Here is a 25,791-nt window from a genome sequence, read left to right on the forward strand (position 1 = left end):
ATTTTTAGCGTGACGCTAGACAGAAATTCCTACGGTGGAAGTGCAAGGAGGGCTAAGAAAAAAGGGATTTCTGGGTGCTTTGTTTTGTTCCCTGTCCCGTGGCTCTGGACACTCACCTGCCCTTTCCACCGGGAGGAGATGGAGCTAACGCTGCCTTCCGCGGGCATGACGGTCTCAGGTGAAGCCTGCTGAAGCCACCTGCCTTCGGTCGTGGCTTCGACTAAACGAGAGAGCCGGGGGCTGTGCGCAAGGACCCCCGGCGGAGCACCTCACCGCACCGCGGAAGGCCCCGGCCGGAGACTGGGCCCGCCCCATGTCCCCACCACCACCGGGAGCGGAGAGAAGGGGAGCCACGACCGTCGCTGGGGGAGGATCCTGCCCGCCACCCTGCTCCCTGCCGGGGGCCGGGTGTGCGGGACAGAGCGCAGCGGCGATGGCCCTGCTGCCGCGGCGGTTTCTCTGCTTCGTGCTGGGTAAGTAGCTGCGCACCCCCGGGCTCCAAACTTACCGATGCCGGGCGGGACGCGGAAAGAGCGGCGGTACCGTGGGGTGGGGGCAGCGGGAGAAGCTCCCCTGGAAGCCGCGGTGCCTCTGCCCTGCGAGCGGAGACGGTGCGCAACACTGGCCGCCTCCTCGGAGGCTTTACCCCGACCCGATCCTGAAATGTGCCAAGTCGCCAGCGGGGAAAGCAGGTGGAAATGGAAAGGAGAAATCATCTGAGAGCTCCAGGGCATAACAAAACATCTCGCTTGGCCTCTAAATATGTCAGATGAAGATGCTGTCAAATACAGCCTGTTTTGTGTAGGATTTCCCGTTTGGTGGGTGAGATTTTACTGAGGCGTGCTTGCGCGGGGAGACATCCTCTGGCATTTGTTTCAAAAGTGGAAATTAATTACCAGGAGACTGCTTTAGGAGTCTCTGTCTACCTATTTCTGAGCCGCAGGGAGAGGGCACAGCTACGAGTGCTTGTTCAAGCAAGCTGAGGTCGGGCATTCTGGGTTTTGCAGGTCATTGACTTTAAACCGGGTTGGAAATCCTGGCATTGCCTGGTTATTTTCTCAGGGTGCAGAGTGCCTGGGTTTCAGTGATGCTCCCAGCATTTCATATGCAACAGGTTGTGCAGTGTTTGTAACTGATGTATCCGCAGCAGAAAGCTTGGAAGGATCACATATTGGTGCTCTATGGAAGAAGTGTGTTTGTTTAAGGTTACGTAAAGGGGAACTGAGACCCTCGTCCTAACGCTGATCTTCCATGAAATCAAAGTGCTCTGTGAGGAAGCCTGGATTTCTCCTTCTTTCACTTCCTTCTTCGGTTTTCTCCTCCAAAGCCTGGTGAATAATGCATTGAGCTATGCTGCATGTAAAGGTCTTATCTGTATCACAGTTATCTATTTACTACTCTCTAGTTTGTGGTTATTCCCAGGAATGAGAAGTCTGTGCCGTCCATGCTTGGTTGCAGGGAAAGGCTTCGGGCTTCCTGGCTGAGGAGGGAGCATTCCCACACACAAACCTGTGGCTGATTTTGCTGACAGCGAGGACTATTAGTCTCCTAGTTAGTTAGTTAGTTAGTTAGTTTCCTGCTTAGTTAGGATTTCTGTCAGCTCTGTATTGCTAATTCCTTCCCCCTTTTGCTGCCCCTTCCTTCCCTTGGTTTGGGCACTGTAACTTTGGGAAGTGAAGAGAGCAGGAGCTGGTGATAACTCCAGGCTGCTCTATTCCATCCCCATTAGCAGGATGTCTGCCTCTGTGTGAGCCACTGAAGTGGTGTTGGGTGGTGGATGGATTGCTAAAGAAAAAAACAGAACAACAGAAATCCCCCGTTTGAGCCTTTCTTCTTTACACACAGAGAGGGCTGTGGAAAGGCAGTGAGCAGGGAGGGAGGATGAGGTTTACAGCCCTGTGCTGGTGTTTTTACTGCCAGCTCGTGCTTGCCACTGCCTTGGGACATGCTCTTGGACGGCTTCCCTGGTCACTGAAGAACCTTCCCAGGTGGCTGAGAACTTTATGAACGGCTGTCCACCTGCCACCATAACCTCCTGGCTGTACCAAAGCTGGGGTCCAGATGCTGGCAGGATCAGCTGAGGTTTCCTCCCATGCAAGAAAAGCCTTTCTTGTAAAGCTCAAGCTTAAAGTAACTTTGCAACTGGCTGCGGTGTCCCTAAAAAGCAGGGATGGTCAGGGTATCCACTGCCCTGGTCTTATTCAGCAGGCTGGAGATCCAGCTGTATTCCAAGGTAACCACTTCCATTAGAGGTAAAAGAAAGCTTTTTCTGGGTTTTGGCTGCTCAGAAAGAGGGAATGAGCCATGCTCTTGCTCATTGTTACTGGGAACAGTGATGATCAGCACTACACTGCTCTGAAGCCTTGTTTTGGTGTGTAAGGGGTTACCCGAGGGCTGGGTTTCACAAGGAGACTCATTATTGCTGGTGATGATGGATGGGGTGGGATTATGGTTCCGGAGCCAGGTCAGAGTTGTGCAGGGGGTACTTAACAGGCAAACTGTTATTTCTGCTGAAAGCCACATAGGTATATAGAGAGGTAAGCCCCTTCAGTGGCACTTCTGCTGTACTGCTGGCTGGAGGTGGTGCAGGAAAATGCCAGTGGCATCACCCAGTGTCCCTTTGTGCATCCCCAGGGATACTGGCTGGTGTGACAAGGGCTGGGCAACACTTCCTGCTTTCAGGGCTGTGGTGCAACTCACAACTATGCTAGCAGGTGGCTGGATATCCCACGGGGACAGACGTTCCCCATTTGCTGTCGCTTCCTGTGCCCGTTTCTGGTTGCACACAGTGCTGTGCTTTGCTGCTGTGGTGGCTTGTGGGTTCCAGATAGGTGTGCTGCTGAAAGAGCTAAGAGAGAATTGCAAATAAGGCCAGTAAAACATTAATAAATCAATTCATATCACATTGAGTTGCAGCTGGCTACAGTCAACACAAGAGGGACATGGAGCTGTTGGAGCAAGTCCGGAGGAGGCCATGGAGATGCTGTGAGGTCTGGAGCAGCTCTGCTCTGGAGACAGGCTGAGAGAGAGAGGGGTCACAGCCCTCACTGGCACAGACCCTGCACTGAGTAAGGATGGATAACACCATGGGGCAGCACCGGGTTTGAGGGAGAGGAGTTTATGGGGGAGATGTGGCATGTTTCAACGTGGTCAGGTAGCTAAATACCTTTTTCCCTTCTAAAATGCAACCATGACTAGGGTTTGCTGGGCAAATTCGTGCTGTGGATAGGTGAGTACCAGGGAAGTCCAAGTCCAGGGCGCCGTTATGGTGCTATGGATGCTGCTTCTGAAGCCATACTGTTTATGTCCAAATCCACTAATGAACCTGCTTAATGGTTTCGTACCTTTTCTGTGAGCTCTACAGCTTGAGCTTTTGAGGATGCAAAACCATAGCCTGACCCCTTGGGAAAGCATCCCAGTGGCACGTGAAACAGACAGCAGCCTGGGTTGAAACCTCTTGGCAGCGCTGGGTTTCAGGTAGAGGCAGGATGTGATCCCTCCAGGCTTCCCCATATACTTCAGGTATCTTCTGTTAGGAAAACAGCAGTGGTCTGTGTGTGTGACTTGCAGACAAGTGCCATCTCTGCACGTTATTCAGCTGGAAGGAGAGAAAACTGCATTGAGAAACCTCAGTTAAAAGGGAAATGAATTATCCCCAGGTTGCTCACATGGTTCAGCAGCAGATTTTAGCGTGGAAAGCGTATATGGACAGTATTCTGTTAAGCTGTTGCTATTTGCAGCCTATGAGAACTACACCAACAAGACAGTTTGGTTTTCTCCACAGTTAATTTTTATATATATTTATTTATTAAGTTCCTCTTTATAGGCAATCTGTTGGAATGAATAACGTTTGCCTGGGAACTGCTTTTTCTTTTTATTTCTAAGGTAGTTCAGTAAAATGGTTCATAGTGCCATGGACCAGAATAATTCATGTTTAACAGACACAAACCCGCTGAAACCTGAACCAACAGGATCGAAAGCGCGTTGTCTCCAAACCAATGCCAGGCGCTTTTAACTTTGGTGTTAGTTTCCCTGTTCTTATTATAGCCTCAATCAACTGAAATAGCTGAGGGAAGAAAATAGTTGTGGGGGTGGGAGAAGAGAGTGTTTGCCTTCAGAACATTCTTGAGTCTTGAGTGTGGTGCTTGTTTCTCCCTGGCTTTATCCAGTGAGACCAGCCCCGCTTTGAGACTGAGCTGACATCTGGCCCCTCTTGGCATGCTGTGCTTTGTGATGCTTTAAAAATAATCCTAAAGCATAAGTCCAGTGCTGGGTTAAGGTGTTGGGATGATGATGCTGGAAACCTCTGTCTCCCTGGGTTGGCATCCACTCAGCCCCTGATGTTTGCAAAAGATGGATGCCCAGAATTAAATAGGGATCCCCGGTTCAGCTCTTGGGGGTCAGCAAGTGGGTATTTGATGGTGCTAACGGTCAGACCTGGTTTGAGTTAGGAGTGGGTTAATGAAGGCATATAATTTTTAAAATGAGCCCGCTGTTCATTAAGGATATAATTACCTTTATAACTAATTGCTCATGACAGATTTTTTCCCTCTCCTGATTTGCAGTCAGATGGCAGTTGGTTTTCAGCATGCCTGGGTTTTGATTTCCTTCCTCCTTCCTCCCTTTTCAGCTGGTTTTGAATTTATTTTACTTAACACATGATTTTTCTTTTTTTTTTTTTTTTGGGGGGGGGAAGAAGAGTATTTGTCATTTTGCCTCACACAAAATCAAATCTAGGAACACATTAAGATTGAGTTCTGTTCCTGGAAGTATCCTTGGCTGATGGGTAACAAGGACATACTGTAACGTCTGCTAACACATGTGGGGAGACTGAGGTGGAGAGGGAAACTGAAGCAGCGTCCTCACTCTTTGAACAGCCTATTTCAGTGTATTTAGTAGTTACAATTATTTAACAGCAATACTATAGGGCAAAAAGTGAACTCTTTGTGACTCAGCTAAGCAGGACTATCCTGCACTGGGCTATGAGATGCAAAGTAGCAGCGTCTATTTTGCGTATTCTGCATCTTACAGGAGCTGTTATGTGAAAACCTCTATCAGAATGATCTTAAATTACCCTTTGTTTGGGCTGTTGCATTGTAGGTGCTCCATAAACTGAACTTGGGAAGAGGACTAACATAGTGCAGCAGTATCTCTGCTGCCCAAGTATCTCCTAAGAGTGGCAGGGATACAGCCTGGGGAAATAGTTTTCTGTGGGGCTTGTTGAGGGAGTTGCTGTATCTTGCAGTAATTTAGTGCTTTGGAAGCCTTACACCATCCCAAAACATTTTCATGTTTCTTAAGACTTCAGGAAACTAATCACCCTGATGTTCAGGAGAACTAGAGTTGTCTTTTCCCTAAAGAACCTAAATACTTTTAATCTGATTTATTATCTTCTTGTAGAAAAGGGGGACTTCATCCCTGTTCCTGGAAAGGTTATTCCCCTTCATTTTATTAGACAAGGCAAAATAGAGATAGATTTTTATTTTTTTTTCTCCAGCCAGGACTAATGAGATATTTTGCATACAACTGAACATTATATACCCAAAAGGATATTTGAGGTTTCAGTTTTGGCATCCTGTTGTTCCTGTGAAGGAATCGATATATCCATCGAGCTGATACTTTGCTGTCATTCTGTTTTTTGTTAGGATGGGGGTGTTTGAGTTTTCACTATCATTTTATAGTTACCTCAAGCATTACAAGAGGGCACAAAATAAGCTGCATAAAAATAAATGCCAGTGAATTTTTTGTTGAAGCTGAGGTAGGAGCCAGCTGCCCAAATGCAATGCCTGTTTGGGGCTTTTTTCTGTCTCTTAAGCAAACGCCTCATTAACCTGATAAGGCAGGACACTTCCAACGAGTGGATTTGATGGTACATTTGTTGACTGGTGGTAGGGATTTCTGCTCAGGCTGTGGTGGGAGCAGGGGCCACCCATGGGACAGCAGGGCAGGAGCTGGGCAGCACACTACCAGAGGAAAGCAGGTGACATCCCATGCGGGCAGGCTACCACTCTGGATGCAGGGACCCTATCACTGGCAGCAGGACCCCTCAATGCCCATGAAGAAGCCCTCTCCAAAAGGCTCTTGTCTCCAAAAACCTCTCTCCAAAAGGCTCTTTCTCCAAAAGGCTCTCTCCAAAGGTCCCTTGTCCCACGGAAAAGCAGATGCCTTGGTGTGATGGGCAGGGAAATCTCTGTTATTCTGTGGTCCCTTTGGCAGGCAGTGGGAGCTAGGATGTGGTGAGGAGGTGCTGGGAAGAGAGATGAGGGCACAGGGCTCCAGAGCTGTGTGCTGACTGGCTTCATTAGCCCACTGCTCACAAAGCGGCCCTAATTAGGGACCAAGCCATGGAGCTGACTGCTGGGTGCAGTGGAGTGTGCAGCAGCCCTGCTCCTTGTGGGGCTGCAGAGCTGAGACTGAGGGGCAGGGTCCAGGGAGTGGGGACTGGAGCTTGCCTCTCACCACGGAATCACAGACTGGACTGGGCTGGAAGGGACCTTAAAGCTCATCCAGTTCCAACCCCTTGCCATGGGCGGGGACACCTTTCACTAGAGCAGGTTGCTCCAACCCCCATAGGTAGGGATGTAGACAACAGTAGTGCTTTGGTGCTGTGTACCCTGTTTGCAGGTACATTGAAGAAACTGGGAAGTTCAGGGTGCTGGTGTAAGATGCTGCAATTGCTGGGAAGGTGTTTGTGTCCTGCTGCTGGTGTGCAGCTGAGCTGGTGCTGATGCTTATTTGTGATCCACTTGTTTCCGTTTGACCTTCTCCTCTTACTGCCTTTTATCGTAAGCGAGTCTTCATGACCAGTAGTGTTTATCCCCAGAAGTGTTTCTGGAGCATCATCACGCTGCCTCCGTATGGTCCATGTCCTTCCAGAAATAGGATTTCTGGGGATGCTCCTCCGGAAGCAGCAGTGAGACAGTGCTGGCAGGTCCGCAGTGTATCCGTCAGACCCACGTTGTGCTTCATTCCCAAAGATCATAGGATCACAGAACTGTTTGTGTTGGAAGGAGCCTTAAAGCTCATCCAGTTCCAACCCCTTGCCATGGGCAGGGACACCTTCCACTAGAGCAGGTTGTTCAAGCCCCTGTGTCTAACCTGGCCTTGAACACTGCCAGGAATGAGGCAGCCACAGCTTCTCTGGCCATTTTGGGGAACATCTGCTGCCTGAACGTTTCACATGGCCAGGTCCCTAATGGGGCCATCCCAAGCCTGGCCAATTCTCTCTCTGCCAATTCTACATTCACGTATCTGGCGTCTCCCAAACCAGCAAGGTTTTACACTGACCCTCACTATTGCTTATGCTGTGGCATGGCATTTACACTGTGACACCGCCCTCCATGGTGCTTATATGGCACAGAGGTCTCATTTTGCTGGGGTTTAATGGAATTGGCCAGCAAATATTTATGTGGGGTCTGGGGAGGCTGTTTCTTGAGTTAGCTTGGATGGAGGAGATGCAACACACAGACCTGGGGGGAGCCATGGTGATGCTCTGCCCTGGACAGCAGCTCCTGCAGCTCGCTCCCCAAAGCAGCATGGGCAGACACAACCACTTACGTGTTTCTTAGGGGAATGTGTGGTTTCCTGTGGTTGAGCTTTTCTAGCCCTGTCTCTTGTCATTTAGCAGTCCTTAAATCCTTTGAAAGCTTTTGTGGCTTCACAGCACTGAAGCTGTCTGACAGGTAAATCATGGGGTGAGCCCTCCATCTGCAGACCTTGCTGGGGCTGCTTTTGCAACTGTGTCTGTGCCATGGGATGGGTTGGGATGGGATGATCCTGCGCTGGTGGGGGGGCTCACACAGGCTGCTTGAGCAGGGGGTGGGTCTTTGTCTCCCCCACAATTGCCTGCAGGGTTTGGACACCTCCATCCCTCTCATCATTCCCCAAGCTGCTGGATCTGAGCAGCCTGGAATGGGTGCCAGTGTCTCCAGCCTGACCCAGCAAGGCAGGGAGGATAGGCTTTAAAAATACATTCCCCATGCAAAACCAGGACAGAAATAGCCCTGCCAGGGCTCGGAGGTTTCATTTGACTGCACGGGTGTATCCCAGGCTGTCAGCAAGAAGAGGGGTTCACAGGCAGCTCCCTCCTTTCCCATAGAGAAATAAACAGTGTCGAGCCAGCCACTGTGGTTCCCCAAACCCGACATCTGCATTTTGCTGTCCCTCATCTCCAGCTGGAGGGGGTCACATATTTGCTAAGCTCCAGCTTCATTTTTGACTGGTGAACCAAGCTGTGAAGCCAAAAGCAGCCCTATTGGAGGTATATATTTAAGCAGAGGGTGTTGGACCCTTCCTGGGGGCTTATGGGGCTGCAGATGCTGGAAGGGGCAGTTGTGCCTTTCTTCCTGCTTCTCCCCAACTGGTGTGAGTGACTTCCCGTCCCTCTCCAGTTTCTCTGCATGAGGTTTCTTGTACAAGACCTGTTTCCTGCTGGTTTGATTTGTAAGCACTCTGTCTGGAGCTGTACCCCACGGGCTTCTTCAGGCTGATGGAGAAGGTGCTCCTCAGATGGGTGTGCTGTAGAGGAGGTTGGTGCCCAGTGCCAGGCTCATACCTCTTTTGGGGCTCTAATTACCACCATGCCAGCTAGACGCTACGTACAGAGTGGCTGCCCAAACCTGCTCTGTCTGGGAAGCACAAAGTCAGGCTTAGGAGAAGGTGTGGACAGGTAGGGGCAGTGCTCAGGGAGGTCCCTGGGTCAGTGATGCTCTCGTGTCAGTGGTCTGCAGGCACCAGCCAGAACCCAGCTCAAGCCATTCACGTGTGAGCATTGCTTGGAGCAGTGGGTTTATTTTTAGACCTTCAAGCACTTGCTCCATCCCCCACAAAACCATCTGCTGGTCAACCCCCCCCCCAACCCCCCCCCCCCCCAGAGTTTTCCATTTTCTGACCACAAACTGGGATGTTTTTCATACTCATCTTCTGCCTTCATGCCCTTTCCCCATTCTCCCACAAGCGTTTTGGGCTGGGTCTGATCCTTCCCTTGGCTTCGTGCTTCAGTCCGGGCAGAGCACTGGGGTGCTGGGAGGGGACTTGTTCTGACACAACCCACGGATGCTCCCAAGGGTGCTCAAGCCCCTTTGTGGGGTATCAGATGCTCACCTGTCTTAAGATGAAAACTGGAGCTTAATTACGTTGTGTTACTAATTAGCAGTGGACATGATGGCTCTCCTGGTTGAAACTCCGCTTGAGAAACGTGCTTGATGAGGACTGTCTCAGCTGATCTCTTTGTAAATGTGGGTCCTAACAGGAAGAGAAGGGTTGAAAAGCAAATTTAGGTGTCCTGAGACTAAAGAACACGTGCTTCGCATGTACAGAGCGGCTTTCCAAGGGCCGTGCCTACAAAATCTCCCCCACCTCAAACCTGCTCTCCCAGAGTTTGGGGTTAGCCACAGGCTACTGTCTCCTTCCCAGCATTGTTCCCTGTTGAGTACCTGGTTTGCCAGCACACAGCACATCTGTCTGTCTGGGCTTTACCTGGTTTAATCTCACAGGTTTAATCCAGTGCAGGATTTCATCCCAGTGGATGGGGATGTAGCAAAGGCAGGGCTTGAAGCACACACAGCAGATGAGCACCAGATTTCCAGCTCTTGTTGGATTTTATTTTGCAACTGGGTCCAAACCACGAAACAACTGCATGGAAAAGTTCATCTCAGGTTTGCTGAGAGAGCTAATAATTTCACAGGGGGACACAGCATTTGGGAGAGGCCCAGGAGAAGATATTGAGATGTTCGTTCTTTGAGCCCAGGGCTTTGCTGGTACTTGGGTTTAGCTACGTGTGGCTTGTTCATTGCCAGCCCTGCTGTGACTGACACTTTGCAATTATCTCTGATCTTTTGAGATTTAATGAGACCTCTGAGGTTTTACATTAATATACCTGAAGAGGTCCAACAAGAGAGGTTCTGCAACGGTGGAGGGAAGAGAAGGAAGAGGTGGTGTCCCCCAGGTTGTTTTCTGGAGCTGTGAGCCCAGAGCTCTTGGCCCAAACTCCAGCTATAACATGTGGAATGGAAAAAAGTCCAGTTATTTTCCTTAGGTTTTTGTAACAACTCAGGACCAACACTGGTGTTTTGCTGAAATACATGAGCGATGTGGGGGTTTTTCAGCTACCTAAACTCTGGTAGGTGTTTGCTGGGACATTCCAGGACATCAGTCCCAGGGCAGTCAAGAGAATCTGGGATGCCTGGAAAAGCCTTCTCTCCAATCACTTCCTCACCACTGCTCTCCAGATGTTCCCTGTGAGGAGGCAACTTAAGGTTCCTTGAGGTTATGTCTTTTGGCAGGCAATCAGTGCTCCTCTTGGCAGTGAAGGGCATCCATCACTGTAAGTTGTTGAGCAAGATGAACGCCATGTCAGATGGTGCCTCCTTGCAGCGGAAGACATCTTTGCACGCAGAAGGCAGTGCGCACACATGTTGCAAGGATGGATTGTGGTGGTGTCACTTGTATGATGCACACGCTGAGAAGACATGGGAAGATGGACAGGACCCCCTGCTCTGTATCTAGGTGGCACCTAAACGCCAAACAGGGCTTTGGGGATACTGCATGGCTCCACTGGAATGTTCCCAGAGAACCACTGCATTCCTGCAGCTCCCGATGCCATTTTTCCAAAGGAAGTGCTGAGGGCACATGAAAAGGTTGCTCTGGGAGGCAGCTCAGCCCTGGTATAGTCAGGTTTTGGAGCTCAGTTATTCAGCAGCTCCTTACGGCCTTCACAAATGAATGCTGCTAAGTACAGGGACGTGACTGCTCCAGACCTCAGTTATTTACAGCTCACTGCAGCTGACTTACACCATCTCCGTCAGCAGGGCTGAGGGGGGAAGGAAAACCTTCTGGAATGAGACCCAGGAGATAGATACAAAAATCTCCCCCTGCTTTCCCCCACCCCTGTTATTACAAACCCGGAGCCCATCCCAGCCTGCTGTGTTGATGAATGTGGGTTTGGGGAAAGTCCAGGAGCCAGCATGGAATATCTGTGTGTTTAGTGGGGACTGTGTGAAGATGTGGCAGGAGTTTCTCCTCTCTTTGACCTTAAAATGTGCATTTAAATCTAAAACCAGTTCTCCCTGGCCAGCTGAAAACAAGAACTGTACTCACTGTGCCCACCTTGGTCCTCGCAGTGTTTAAAGCTCTGTGGAGCCTTGCTCTTGGATGCTCTTTCCTTCTAATGTATAAAACAAAAGAGTCCTTCACAGTATTAAAAGTCTAATGTCCTTGTGAAATGTCTTGGTCACTGGCTGATGGATCTGGTTTCTTCAGAGAAGAGGGTTTGCAGACAGACCCCATGTGTAGGTATGGGAAAGACATCTTCCAGGAGCACGCTCTCTCCACTGCTCCATGGGGTTACCAAGCCAAGCCTTGGCTGTCACCATCTGAAGAAGGCAAGTCCTCATATGGGGAAACCAGAGCTCCTGGAGAACATTTCCCATGGGGGAAAGAGACAGTGATGGGCCTTGGAAGGACCTTCAGAGCTGAGACAAGAGTCAGGAACAAGTTGCATGCTTGGGGATGACAAAGCTCATGTGCTGGTTCTCTCCTGGCTGCTTACACCTGCACATCCAACCCAGCAGGGTCTTTTGAGTTTGCTGGAATGACAAGTGCTTAATGCTCGTTGGGGTTTTCTTTTCACTTGGGTTGGGTTGGGTTTTGGGTTGTTTTTTTTTCCTGTTCTTGTTATGCTGGCTACCAGATACATGTGGCTTTACAGGCATCACAGCCAGTTTGTGGTTCTCAGTTACTTCATCCCCATGATTTATTTAGTGTTTCTCCTCTCTCCAACCAAGATGGAGCTGCCTGTTAAGGTGTTTTCCTCCGGGTCTGTTCTGCAGGAGCAGCTGTGTGGTCATCAGGAAATGTTTGGGCATCTCCAAGGATAGTTGTTTTTGTGGTATACAAGTGATGACTTGTCTCTAGGCCCATCTGTGCTAATTGGGAGTGGAAGGAGAGAAACCAGGTGAAGGGGCTCATCTAGCTGGTTTGTGATCTGTTTTCCTTCACACACCCCCCCCCCCCCCCCCTTCCCTCATGCAGCTTTCTCCTGCTCCCCACTGAAAACATTTGCTGGAGGCAGTTTCTCTGCAAGCTGTTTAGCTGTGTGATGGGCATAATGTTTGAAGGGCACTTATCCTTCCAGTGCATGGTCTTCACTAAGGGGTGACCCCTTGGTGTGGCACCTGAACCTCCCTTAGATGCTGGTGTTCCCTCAGCCGTGTCACTTGATTCATCCAGATTTGAAGGGATGGGAAGAGGAGAAGAGCTTCCCAGCCATCAATTGTCCTTGAGCCTGCCTGGACTGAGGTTTGCAGCCCATCTCTCAAGTAAAATGATTGCATATTGTACCTTCCTCTTCCTCCTGCTCCTCTTCCTCCCTTAGTGCTTTGCTTCAGCATCCCAAACCTTCCCATTTCAGAGCAGGGCTTGTCTGTGGTTGGACTTGATAATCTTAAAGGTGTTTTCCAGTCTAGCTGATTCTCTGATTCTCTGGCTGAGGTCGTATTATGCAGGTGCTGTAGGGTGAGCCCCTGGATGGCATTAGTTGGGGAGAGCTTTCAATTACAATAATTTCATGTTTATTATTGCAACATTGAGGGTTTAATGCTCCTCACCTACATTTCCTTGGCTTGGTAACTCACGTTGTCTTATTTTGAGCTGGGCTGAAGTGGCTGCCATGGTGGGAGGCAGCATGGGAGTCCTGTAGCCATCCAGAAACCTCACCCAAGGGTCTGGGGACCCCTTGGCATCCAAATCCTGGAGGGGGTACGGAGTTCCTGCCCATTCCCATGGGATGCTGGTCCCTAAGCACTCCTAGAATATATATGTGGGCTGCAGAGGGCCTGCTCAAGGAGGTCATCCCTGGGGCAGGATGATGTCCTATGGCTTTCATATGCAGACTTCTAAATAAATAGCTAAATTCTGTTTTGGTGAAAAATAAGATAAAAATAAAGCCCCATTATTTTGCACAAAGTTATTTATGTGTAGCAAAATATAGAGCTGGTATGCGATGCCTGCCTACAATGTACTCCAGGAGCTGCAAAGGCACTAGCTGGCACTTTGGGACCAGGATATTATCTATAGCCAGGCTCAGTAAATCATTTCTCCTAAGGTTTATTTTCTTCAAGCCTGCGCCTGCTTCCCTTTGTAGCATTACTGCCCTTCTCCCTTTCTACTCACTAGCAGCATTGCACTAGTTGTGCACAAACTTGTAAAGAAGTACATCCACCAGAGATGGATGTTTGTTTCCAAGTGTGGCATCATGCAGCTCATTTTTCAGGGGTCCTTTGCTCAGCAGCAGCAGCAGGGATCTGACTGGGAGCTGTGGGGTTATTCCCTAACATCCTCTTACTCTTTTTGTAAGCGAAAACCCTGGAAATTTAAAGTCTCAATATGTATGTCATGGGATCAGCAGAGAATAAATCTGCATCCTTACTTATTTATGACTTACATGACATATTTTCAATAACTGATTTATGTAGTGTCAAGCAATTGGGAGGGTAACGGCAGATGATATTGCATGGTCATAGTGATGTGGAAAGGGAAATAACCCCCCCCAGAAGGAGGTTTTGAGGGAGCTGTTTGATGAGGGGTGTGAGGTGATGTTCAGCTTTGCTTTGGCAGACGCCCTCAGTGTGCAAAGCTGTGTGGGGACTGCACGGTGGGAGGCAGGGGCTAACCCATCTTGCTCCTCGTCTTGTCTTCCAGCCCATCACTTCATCGCAGTGACAGCGTGCCAGGAGGCAGACTACAGCTGGATGATCCAGCACTACTGCCTGAAGCAGTTCCAGCTCAGCATGGAGGGCATTGGGCAACGGCTCTGGTGTGACTGGGATGAGACCATGGGGTAAGTAATGTCCCTCCTGTCCTGCCTACACCCGTCTTTGATTTTGGGGTGTAAGGTGGTCAGCGGTGGGTTTTAATTTTCAAATCCCTGCTCACTGCAGGGGGATTACAACTGGATGAGCTTTGAAGGTCCCTTCCAACCCAAACCAGTCTGTGATTCTCTGATTCCATCCTGTTTGCTTGTGGAGGGACCACAAGGTGGGCTTGGAGGGGAGAGCAGTGGACTTTCTACTTAGACTTCAGTGGGGCTTTTGGCACCGTCTGCCCTAAGATTCCCATGGACAAGCTGATGAAGTGTGGGCTGGATGAGCAGACAGCGAGGTGGGTTGGAAAATGGCTGAACAGAGCAGGCCCACAGGGAGGTGGTTGTTGGACAAAGTAATTGAAGGCCAGCAACCAGTGGTGTGTGTACCCAGGGGTCAATGCTACTCTGGGGAGTGGGTAATGCACCATTGAGTCATGCTGCTAGCCAGAGGGGTCTCAACAGGCTGGAGAAATGGGAACCTCACAAAGTTTAACACGGGGAAGTGCAAAGTCCTGCACCTGGGGAGGATCAGCCTCAGGCACCAGGACATGCTGGGGGGCTGTCCAGCTGGGAAGCAGTTCAGCAGAAAAGGCCTTGGAGGTCCTGGTGGGTGCCAGGTTGAACATGAGCCAAATGCGTGTCCTCGTAGCACAGAAGGTGGACGGTGTCCGGGGCTGCTTGAGGAGTGTTCCAAGCAGACCAAGGGAAGCGATCTTTCCCCTTGGCTCAGCCCTGGTGAGGCCACCCCTGGAGTGCTGGGTCCAGTCCTAGGCTCACCAGTGCAAGAGAGATGCGGACAGACTGGATAGAGTCCAGTAATGGACCACGAGGATGATGAAGGGTCTGGAGCATCTCTCCTGTGAGGAAAGGCTGAGGGAGCTGGGACTGTTCAGCTCCAGGGGATCTTATTAAGGTGCAAACTGAAGCACAGGAGATGCCCTCTGAACATCAGGAAATGTTTTTTCACTGTGAGGGTGACTGAGCACTGGCACATGTTGCCCAGTGAGGTTGAGGAGTCTCCGTCCTTGGAGATGTTTAAAAACCATCTGGACATGGTCATGAGCAACCAACTGTACGTGGCCTTGCTTGATCAGGGGCATTTGGAGAAGACAAGGAGGATCTCCAGATGTCCTGTCCAACCTCAGCCATTCTGTGATTAAATGGGCTTTCAAGGAGCCCACCCTAGCAGTGTCTGGAAATCAGGATGGTGGTCTCGCTCAGTACAGTTATATACATGTGAAGAAACTGCACACCCCAGTGATGGAGCTTCAACAGAAGACTGAAGATGCCTGCTCTATGCTGGGTATCAATGTGTTAATAAGGCAGTAGATTAGGATCCCTGTCATGGCTCCATTACATCTCCTGGTGACTCACTGCTCGATGGACATATTTTCTATGAGGTTTTCCTTTCTTTTTATTCAGTACTCAGGTTCCCCAGACAATCCCTAACGGCTTAACTCAGCTTGAAAACCCCACAACCCACTGAAATGCCTTCAGACCTCTCAGTGAGAAAATCCCAGCCCATCCCACTGGATCTGCTGGTTTGCCTGCTGCTTCCAGAAGTTGTGTGTTGATTTTTCTTAGGAACTACAAGGAGTAGCTGGCACAGCGTGTGGCCTGGCAGCCTTCTGCTGAGCCTCCTGTTTATGATCAGTGTCAGAGAATTAGCAGTGATTTATGATGTAGGAGAAGCAGAGGTGCGGTCTGCTTTTCTGGTGGAGCACTTGGTGGCAACCTTGGGGAGATAAGAGGGTGATAATGAAACCCTGCTTAGTGTAGCAGCATCAGGGAGAGCAAGGATGTTGCATATGTGGAACATGGTGCTCTGGGATGGCTTTTTTTGGTATGTCTCTGGTTTGGTTCTGGCTCTTTCCTATTTCTAATCAGCAGAGCAGAGTTTTTCAGTACCGCCATGGCATAAATCATTCTCCTGGTGAGATGGTTTTGATTGCAGTTGCAGAGACCAGCCAGGGGTGTCCATGTGTTGGGGTGAGGGCCTGAGAAGCCTGCTCTCCACTCTCAGCTTGCTTTCCATGTCGTGCAGCACAGTTGTGCTGCAGCCTTTCTCTGGGAAGGCAAAGCGGCTTGAGACACAAGTGGGGATCAAGGTCAGTTTGAAGCGGCGAGTGGATGTTGCTGCATGCCATGACTGTTTTGCACAAAAATCAGAGTTTTTGTAAGGTTTTGGTTGATTTCTTGCTTCATGGCCCTTTTTTCTATGCCAAATTAAAATATATATATGTGTGTGTATGAAAACATACACCTATAGATAGCTAGGTTTTAAAAAAGGACAGTTTGGGTTTTCCTTCCCCTTCATTGGTGACAAAATGGAGGGGAAGAAAAGAGATTGGAAAGACTGTAGGAGGTTTCCTGGTTCTGAGAAATCTCATTTGGTCCTCAGAAATGTCCCGGGCCCTGGGGGCTCCATGGGATCTGTCCCATGTCTCTCTTGACATCTTTGCAGGCAGCATCCAGATGTGGTCCAGATGCAGTGAATGGCAGGAGAAGGGGATAACCACCTCACTGGGGATGAACTCCCACCCATGGAGACATCCCATCAGAGCTGTCCCTGTGCAGGGGCTGAGTGTGTCCCACGGATAGGACTTTGCTTTTGATTCTGGTTTGGTCCTATCTGCAAGACTGGTGAGATGCAATCCATCTCCTCCTTCAGCAAAGCCATTTCACAGGAAGCAGAGGTGTATTAAAGAGCTTGTTCTTCATCTCCCATGTCCTGGTTTGTTGGTTGTTTTTTTTTTCCTAAATAATTTCCACTAAACTTGTTATCCTTGAGACACTTGGAGGAAATGCTGATAAACTTGCAGTGTGTAATTTGATTGTGTGAGTCCATTTGCTCACAGCAAAGCAAGGCTCAGGGTTAGTTAAGCAATGACATTTCTCTGATCTTCCTGTGCCCTCAGGTCACTGGGAAAATCAGGTAGAAATAGCTTAGCTACTGCTGCAAATAAGCTGCTCTGGAAGGACAGCAATTTTAGGTGGCCACCATGCTCAAGATCCTTCCTGAGTGTGCTTGGGACTCACCATCCCCTTTTAATCCTTCTGCAGAGGAACTTTGGACAAAGGTCTGTAGGGACAGGACAAGGGGAATGGCTCTAACCTGACAGAGGGGAGATTGAGATGAGCTCTTAGGCAGAAGTTCTTCCTTGTGAGGGTGCTGAGGCACTGGCACAGGGTGCCCAGAGAAGCTGTGGCTGCCCCATACCTGGCAGTGTTCAAGGGCAGGTTGGACACAGGGGCTTGGAGCAACCTGCTCTAGTGGAAGGTGTCCCTGCCTGTGGCAGGGGGTGGAACTGGATGAGCTTTAAGGTCCCTTCCAACCCAAACCATTCTGGGATTCTGTGATTTTAGGAGAAAAAGCACTGTTAGGAAATGTCCCAGCAGGAGTGGGTAGGGGGTGGCATAGGCTGGCTTGTCAACCCTCCAGCTTTAGGGGGAAAGATTGGGCTTCTTCTAGGCACAAAACAAAGAAATGGTACAGTCCTAGAGCCTGTTTCCTCTCCATATCTTCCCCTGACAAAGGAATTTTGATGCTTGAAACCTGTCTGAAACAAGAAAGAGATATGTTTGAAGGTTTTGCCTCTGCTAGGCCCCATACCATCAGCAGTATCTGGTTTTGGGCTGTGATTTCTCGTACACAGCATTTAGCAGGGAAATGCCTGTTAGTCCCATCATTTACTGCTCAATTGAGAATAACACGATGGGAACATCTGAATAAATGAGTTGTCTCAGCAGAGTTTGTAATTGTGGTTTATTGGTCCTATTTATAGGCTGCAGATTATCCTTCTCTCATCTTGCCCTCAGAGGTATTAACTGAGCTCTTTCATTACTGGAACTGCTGCTTTCAGGTGTAACAGAGGGGCCTGTCTGGACCAGGAGTGTTTGATGAGGTTGGGCTTGGACCATGTAGACAAGCACCAACTCCAAGGTTGGTCCATCATCAATGAGCTCTGCTGGCTTTCTTAGCTGTGCTTATTTGGGGAAAGTTGATGTTTTTTCATGTGCAAGTCTTACCATATAGCAAGGAAACTTGTGTGAGCTGTTGCACACTTCAGGAATGAGATGCTGTGAACACTGTCTCCTGGGAAGAGGGAAGGATTGCTGAGAGGTGTTTTCCCTTGGGTTCTCCAGTTTCTTTCCTTCTCTTCCTCCCCAAAGGACGAGTGATCTTCAGATGCTCCTGTGTGCTGGTGTCTGCTGGGTTGCTCACTGATCGAGTTGAGCTGGTCTCTCCAGCCCCTTTGTGGTGTTGTCCCATGGATCCCTGGCCCAAGGATGATTTAGACTGAGCATCCTGGAGTTTTGTTTTCCGGGGCTACCCTTTTATTCAAAAGCTAGGTGACTGTTTAGCTGGAGGTGTGCTGTGGGCTCCTCTGTTTTGTGGTGTTGGCCGAGTTGCTTTGATGAGGAGCTCAGCTGTGCATGACTGATTATCCTGAAGATCAACTTGCCTATTTTGATTGCAGGTCCAGATTCATCAGTATGGCAGTTGAGCTTTGAGGTTAGCTGTGGTCTCTCTCAGAACAGCTACTTTGGGGCTATTCAGCCTGGAGAAGAGAAGGCTGCATGGAGACCTCATAGCAGCCTTCAAGAATCTTAAGGGAGCCTACAAGGATGCTGGAGAGGGACTCTTCATCAGGGACTGTAGTGATAGGACAAAGGGTGATGGGTTAAAACTTAAACAGGGGAAGTCCAGCTTAGATGTAAGGAAATTCTGTACTATGAGGGTGGTGAGGCACTGGAATGGGTTGCCCAAGGAAGTGGTAAATCTTCCATCCCTGGCAGTGTTCAAGGCCTCGGGTGACATGGTCTAGTGTGAGGCGTCCCTGCCTGTGGCAGGGGATTGGAACTGAATGATTTTAAGTACCTTTCCAACACTAACCAGTCTATGGTTCTATGATTCTATGTGGCATTGAGACTGCAGGAGGGACTGGGCTGCCGGCTACTCACCCATGACCAGCAGGAGCTGATGACTTCTCAGTAGCTTTCCTGCAGTTTTTGTCCTGCTGCAAAAAAGGTTTTGTTTTCCTGAAAAATAGTTTTTGCCTTGCTGGCAGGCTGTGGCCAGAGGTTTTGCATGAAAGTAAGTGGGATGGGAAGATGCTCATTGCGCTGAGTGGTGCCGCAGCTGCAGGAGTCACTCCAGCCGAGCCAGGCGCCTTCATTCCAAATATATCCGCCCTGTGGCATGCCGAAAGATTTCAGGGGAATGCCTTCCCCTCATCCTGTGGGGAAGGAGCTGCCCAGTGTGAGCGTGCAGGCTGACAGCTGCAGCCAGCACCAGAAATGAGGGATGATGCTGCCAGGTCCTGGTACCCTGTCCCACTCCTACCCCTGGCTAGGGGCTGCTCTTACAGCTGTCACTACACTCGTTGTTCTTTACCCATTATCTATAGAAAACAGATTGACCCATTTTCTTATTATCTCATTATCTACTTATTTATCTTCAGGTTGCTATGTCCCTGATGGATATCCCTTTAGCATGTCTGCAAGCTTGCCCTGAAGCCTTGCAGAGGAAGAAATCAATTTCTTAATTTACAACACAAAAGGAAAGACTCGTGTTGTTTTGGGGTTTGTAAGGCTGCTTTTTTTCCTTCTGAAGCAAAGGGGTTTGGGGAGGATAGGAAAAATCTTGATACCTGTGGCAAAAGGGGAGAGCTGGTGATCCTGTGAACACCAACCAGTCTCTCCAGTGTAACACTGTTCACACCTAGGCACTGGCAAGGAATAAATGGCAGATCAAATTCCAGTCTGGGTTGCAGTGGTACAAAACCAGAGGCACTGCTTAGGATTTACAGCAGGGTAAGCATTCGGACCCCATCAAACTGTAAATCAGGCCTCGATTGCTTCCCACCAGCAGCCCAGACCAGTCTGCCTGTGGGCGTTCATCCCCACGTGGTCCCCGCACTGCCTGGCCTCCTGCTGCAGCATCCTTTCAATCCAAACCGTTTCCATGGCAACAAGGAAAACAGTTTTAATTGCAGTTCATGTTGGGTAGGAGAAACAATATTTAGAGCTAAGCAAAGCTGTGCCCCTCAGGGAGGGCTGCCTGTCTCCCTGCCCACTGACTGTGGATGGGTTGGGATAAGCTGCCCTGTTCCCAGTGCTTCCTACATCAGCAAACTAATCCCAATTTTTATTTTTGTTTCATTAATTAAAGCTGGTCTTTTCAGGCATTTTAATTTCAGATGTTGCTATTTAAGGCAAAGCCAGGGAGAGGAGAGGTGGAAGGTGATGTGGATGCAGACTGCTGCTCCTTTCCCTCTCTCCCCGTCTGGTGGTCTCTGGGGACATGCTGACCATCACTGAGGACACCCTGTACACTCAGCACTCCTCCAGCCATGGGTATCCTTCCATCTCAAAGCTCAGGCGAGACCCCGAGAGCTGCTGCTCCTTTGGGAGCTGTCGCTGGGCTGCAGGCAGTTTTTGGCACTGGGAAAGATCCTGGAGCAGCCCCAGCCTGGTTGGGAAAAGGGAGCATGACTTAGGGATGCTTCTCGAAGTTATCCTCCAGGTTGGGGGAAGCTGGATCAACCCAAGCGCTCTGCCCAGGATTTTTTCTGTACATTCCTTGCAAGTGGCAAGGGTTTCAAATACCTTCTCGTGGAGGCAGAGGCGCCCAATGGAAAGACATCCTGTAGTTCCAAATACCATCTTAACTAATTCCTCTGATGCCAGCCAAGTTTTGCAGCTTGGTTTTGGCTGTTATGAATAGCACATGGCACGTAAGCTTTGGCCTTCACCTCTTATACACAGACCCTGGCAAGCGGCATTAAAATCACATGCTTCCTTTTGCTCCCAGGCAGGTTGGGAATCTGGGGGCAATCATCCTTAGATGTTGCATTCTTAGATCCTCTGGCTGCTCCGCAGAGCTGTGGGGACATGCCATGGTGCAGGTCCATGGCCCGGTGGCTTCTCTATGGACTCTTTTATCCTGACTGAACTAGGCCATGGACATGCCATGGTGCAGGCTCCATCATGGAGCTTCTTGGAAGCCGAGCCAGGGATCTGCTCTGGGGTTAACCCCCAGCTTTCAGCCATAAGGCTGGTTTTGGAGGACAGCCAGCCCCTGGTCTGTGGGGCGAGGGAGGAAAGGATACAGGATGCACGTGTTTCTCTGCCCACCACTTCTGATTTGGGGTTGGTGGAATTCAGATCTCTTAGGTCCTCCCCCAAAAACGATCTAAGTGTTTTGCCAGGCATTGCAATGCCCAGATGACACTGACTTGGCTTTCTGTCCTCACCATCCTCTCCAGGGTGGTCCCAGCTGCACCCTGCTGGCAGTGCTTTTCTCCTCCTTGCAAGGGTATAATCTCTGGAGGGTTTGTTTTCGAAGGTCTGTGCCTTTTCTCAGCTGAAGATGGTGTTTTGGGAGATGGAGGCTTGCAAATGAGCTGTAGGGTTGTCTGAAAGCTAAAAGCTTGACTCTACCCTCCCTCCAAAGAGAGTTTTAAGTCTCTGCCTGAGGATTACATCTCTTTCTGGACCCCAGAAATAGAGTGATCATCCTTGCAGCTCCCAGAGTTTGGCTCAGCTTTGGTTGGCTGAGTGTGGTGATGGGACCTCACTCTCCTGGTCTGGGCTAGGGATGGCAAGGGGAAGCCATTCTGAGTAGGGAAACAACCCCTTGAAATGTTCCACCATTGGAACAGGCTGAATTTCCAGTGGGACCACGCTAGTGTGGTGCTAACATCATAATGTGGCTCTGCTTATGGGGAGAGGGAGAGAACCAGATGCCGCTTTGGAGACACACCGGGAGGAATGTTCCCTGTGGCTGTGGCAGGGAAGAGCATGCTCAGCCCCCGGCATCAACACTGCTGCTCTCCAGTGGGATCTTGATCCCTTCTGACAAGGCATTGCAAGCAGCAGCCTGGGCCTGACCAGTCTGGTATATCCATATCTCAGCAAATGGGATATATCTCCATATCCGTTTGGTACCCCTCTGAGGTAGCTGGTAATGTACCTGTAGGGAGAAGGTTCTCCATGCTATGTGTCTGGGTGCTCTGCATGCGAGGACAGAAGGTGGTCCAAGTCTTGCAGGACCATTTCCTGAACACCACGAGATGCAGCTGGCAAGGGATGGCCTGAGTGGTGGATGGCAGCCCATGTCGATGGATGGGAAAGGGTCTATGAGATAAAGTGGAAGAAATCAAAACACCCAGCTACGTTGCAGAGTTTGGCTTTGCTTTTAGTTGGCTGTTCATAAAACTACTATGGTCTTTGTGTGAGCAAAGGGCAGAAAATCTAAGAGTCACATACTGGTTTGGGTTGGAAGGGACCTTAAAGCTCATCCAGTTCCATCTCCCTGCCTATGAATGGTGGAAGCAGGTATTTATCTACACAGAAGCATGGGTTGAGCTGGGGAAGGGCTAAGCCAGCTGCTGTACAGCCCTTCAGTTTTAAAAATAGCTTCTCTGTTATCGCTCCCCCTCTGGTTCCTGACGATGCTTCGGCTCTCGAGATCTCCTAAGGATGCTGATGGATGGGAAATGGTAATCTGGCATATTGGGATGCTGAGCAGAAGCTGCTTTTAGTAGCTCCAGGTGCCCTATTAATTAAATGAGGGGGCTTCCTCCAGCACTGCAGTGTGCCAATGAGTACAGCAAAGACAACTGCTGCCAGCCCAAAAACCCTGCTGACGAGATGCAGAATCCGCAGCAAGTAGCTGGGAAGCTCCTTAGAAAGTATTTGTTCCCCCAGGTGGGTTTTTAATTGGCTGGCTGGGGTTTGGTTTGCTCTGCTTCTGCAGCATCAGGCCTAATTCGCATGGGGAAAGAAACAGTTCTATATACATTTTTATCCATAGCCTCAAAAAAAATGAATGTGCTGCCCGGTGAGAGGTGGGATGGGTTGTGGTCCTGTGGACCTGCAGAATAAGGCAGGGCAAAGAGATGAGCTTCAGAAGTGTATGCTCTTGGTTCAGATGCAACCCCCCTGTTTTTAGGCAATTCAGAGAGAATTTTAAGTAGATTTGATGTACTCCCTGTTGTCCCCTTTTGGCTGAACCGTCGCCCTGAAAGCAGAGCAGCTTGCCTGGCTGCTGGCAGCTCAGGATGGGTTTTCTGAAGGGCTTCCCCTAAAGGTGCCAGATGGTTATGTGGGTACAAGTGGTATTTTCTGATAGCACTAGTCTGGCCATGAAATTCTGCAAAAACGCACCAAACCAAACCAAACCAAGCAAAAAAAAAAAAAAAAAAATCCAAACCCTTTCTTCTAGTTATTTCTGTAAATATTAATTCTGTTTTCATTTACTTATAGAATCATAGAATGGTTTGGGTTGGAAGAGTCCTTAAAGCTTGTCTAGTTCCAGCCCCCTGCCATGGGCAGGGACACCTAGACCATGTTGCCCAAGGCTCTGCCCAATCTGGCCTTGAATGCTGCCAGGGATGGAGCATTTACTGCTTCTCTGGACATCCTGTGCCAGCACCTCACCACCCTCACAGTATAGAACTTCTTCCTTATGTCTAACCTGAACTTCCCCTGTTTAAGTTTAAACCCATCACCCCTTCTCCTATCGCTACAGTCCCTAATGAAGTGCCCCTCTCCAGCATCCCTGTAGCCCCCTTTCAGATACTGGAAGGCTGCTGGGAGGTCTCCAGGCAGCCTTCTCCTCAAGTAACAAAAACATCCATAACAGAAACTATTTAACATTTTATACGCTATGGGGGAGTGCTGTTGTCAGGGTGCTAGTCCCTGGTGCACCGCAGTGCCCTTGTCTGTGTTGCAGCACCTATGGGGAGCTGACGAACTGCACGGCGCTCATCGCAGAGAGGCTCGACTGCTACTGGCCCAACCGGCTGGTGGACGAGTTCTTCGTCGCCGTGCACAAACAGTACTTCAGGAACTGCTCCCCCTCCGGCCGGGCGCTGCACGACCCCCCCAACAGCATCCTCTGCCCCTTCATCCTGCTGCCCATCCTCATCACCTTGCTGATGACCGCACTGGTGGTATGGAGGAGCAAACGCAGTGAGGGCATTGTGTAGGGACACCCTGCCACTGGGACAGGGGAGGGACCACCTCTGGACTGTCTGGTTTTTGGAAGACCTTGGCAGAGGAGCATCAGTGGGGGGTACAAAGCCCTGGAGGCAGATTCAGCAGTGCCACAGCTCCTCCTTTGCACCACAAGTGTGCCACCTGCCTGGCATGAGGAGGTAATGACAAGGCCAATGGGTCTGGGTGCAATGAGACCACCACGGATTCCTCTTTGTCCTCGTTTTCTGTACCAGGAAAGGCATCTTTTCCCCCAGCATGAGGCCGGTGTCTGCACAGGCTGGGTTTTGCCTTGGAGATGGGGAGCTATGGTTGAAGGGTGGCAGTGGGAGGTGGTGGAGGTGGCCTTGGCAGTGCTAATGAGCAACGGGAATAAGGTGCTTTTCCTACCCAAATAAACACATGAATAAACCAGGTGCCTACCTGTGGTGTGAAGGCTCAGCGCTCACTCCCTCTGAGAGGACCTCCCCTCACTGCCCTAAAGCAGCCTCGGTGATCCTGGAGGCTCCCCCCTCACCTTCCCCTTCAGTAATATTGACCTCCACCTCATAGGCAGTCTTTGGGGTGGCTTTCCAGATTTCTTGTCACCCTTTTAGGTACTGGAAGCTACTCTAAGGTCGCTCCGGAGCCTTCTCCAGGAAGAGGCTTTCTGGAAGATAACCTGCCTACAATAAAAATAAATGAGAAAAAAAAGCCCCACCAAGCCCAAAACTAAAAACCAAAACCCAAATAAGAAAATAAAAAGCAGTAAATTGTTCCAAAGACTGCCTTGAAGTTACAGCAGCTGATTCCTGCACAAGCACTGTTGGCTCAGGAGCCTCCATCCACCAACTGGCCATGAGCAAAGGTGACACTTTGGGGACATACAGGATAGTTTTGCCTTCTACCATTGCAGGAGATCCGTAGGGGGCACAGGATGGAGACTAGATGGAAACATACCCCTGGCAGTGCTCAGCTTAGTGCTTTGGTGAGAGGCAGAAATCAAGGGTGGCTGGAAAGAGTATAAATTAGTTGCATCTATACAGATGTAATATATATATATATATATATATATAAATACATACAAAAACAGAAACCCCCCAAACAGCTTCTTGTGTTCAGAAAAGAATAATTCAGTTTATTTTCCCAGGCCATGAGCTGATGGGCTCTTCTAGGATGAGGGTGAGGTGTAACATTTTTGCCCATGTATTCTGGATGGGAAGAAAACGCTGCTCAGCCACCTTCTACAGTAGGTAGTAATATGCAAACTTCAATATTCTGCTCACCTGCTCCCAGTAAGCAAGAAAATGGTGCTGGGATTATACAGCAGGGCTGTACTGGGAGGGGGGGTACTGGCTTTGGTAGCAGCACCTCTGGCTCTGTGCTCACACAAGCTACTGTAACCCAAACCTGCTGCATTCCCTGACACAGCTCCTCCTGGCTCGAAGTAGCAGCACCCTGTGTTTGCTCTGCCATGGCTTCAAGGCATGAGTGACATGGATGACAGCCAAGAAACAGGGACTTTCACCATTTTGTTGAAGGATGGGAGGTGACAACAGTACCAGGGTGCCACTACAGCAAGGAACACTCACCTTTGCTACAGCAAACTGGTTCAGCGTTTTCAGCTTGAAAAGAATAAAAAACACCTGACTTGGCAAGCAAAATCCATACCTATTTTCCAATCTTTCTATTTTTGTGAGTGTTTTATCCCTTGCCTTCCCTGACATTACTATTCTGGCAGCAAAGATCTCTCACACAGTTGCCTGCTTAAAATAATATCCTGATCCATGTTTCATTTTAGCCACAGTGGCAACATAACCCAAAGATGAAGCTCACGATAAGGCTCTCCTCCTGCATGCCAATCCCTGCATTTAATTTATCTGCTTTCCTAGACCTCCAGTAACAGCTACAGGAGCCTGTGAAGCTGTAAGAGAAAAGGCACAGGG

General features: G+C 49.6%; 1 protein-coding gene across 1 annotated transcript; it reads left to right on the top strand.

Annotated features, from left to right (window-relative positions):
* The first annotated feature begins 299 nt into the window (after positions 1-299).
* On the top strand, positions 300-24,075 carry RAMP1 (receptor activity modifying protein 1). Its single transcript, XM_061458091.1, has 3 exons — positions 300-473; positions 13,699-13,837; positions 23,604-24,075. Exons 1-3 carry the CDS (start codon positions 314-316, stop codon positions 23,857-23,859), a joined length of 555 nt encoding a protein of 184 aa, XP_061314075.1. The 5' UTR covers positions 300-313; the 3' UTR covers positions 23,860-24,075.
* The last annotated feature ends 1,716 nt before the right edge of the window (positions 24,076-25,791 follow it).

This window comes from Pezoporus flaviventris, unplaced genomic scaffold (assembly GCF_033815535.1).
Source record: "Pezoporus flaviventris isolate CSIRO_AGI_PZ_B2104156 unplaced genomic scaffold, CSIRO_AGI_Pfla_v1 ptg000001l, whole genome shotgun sequence".
In the NCBI taxonomy this organism is placed as follows: Eukaryota; Metazoa; Chordata; class Aves; order Psittaciformes; family Psittacidae; genus Pezoporus; species Pezoporus flaviventris.

Coding starts and splice junctions, on each gene's coding strand:
- RAMP1 (XM_061458091.1), top strand. CDS start 314: ATGTCCCCACCACCACCGGGAGCGGAGAGAAGGGGAGCCACGACCGTC. Junction 474..13,698: donor GTTTCTCTGCTTCGTGCTGG/GTAAGTAGCTGC, acceptor CTTGTCTTCCAG/CCCATCACTTCATCGCAGTG. Junction 13,838..23,603: donor GACTGGGATGAGACCATGGG/GTAAGTAATGTC, acceptor TCTGTGTTGCAG/CACCTATGGGGAGCTGACGA.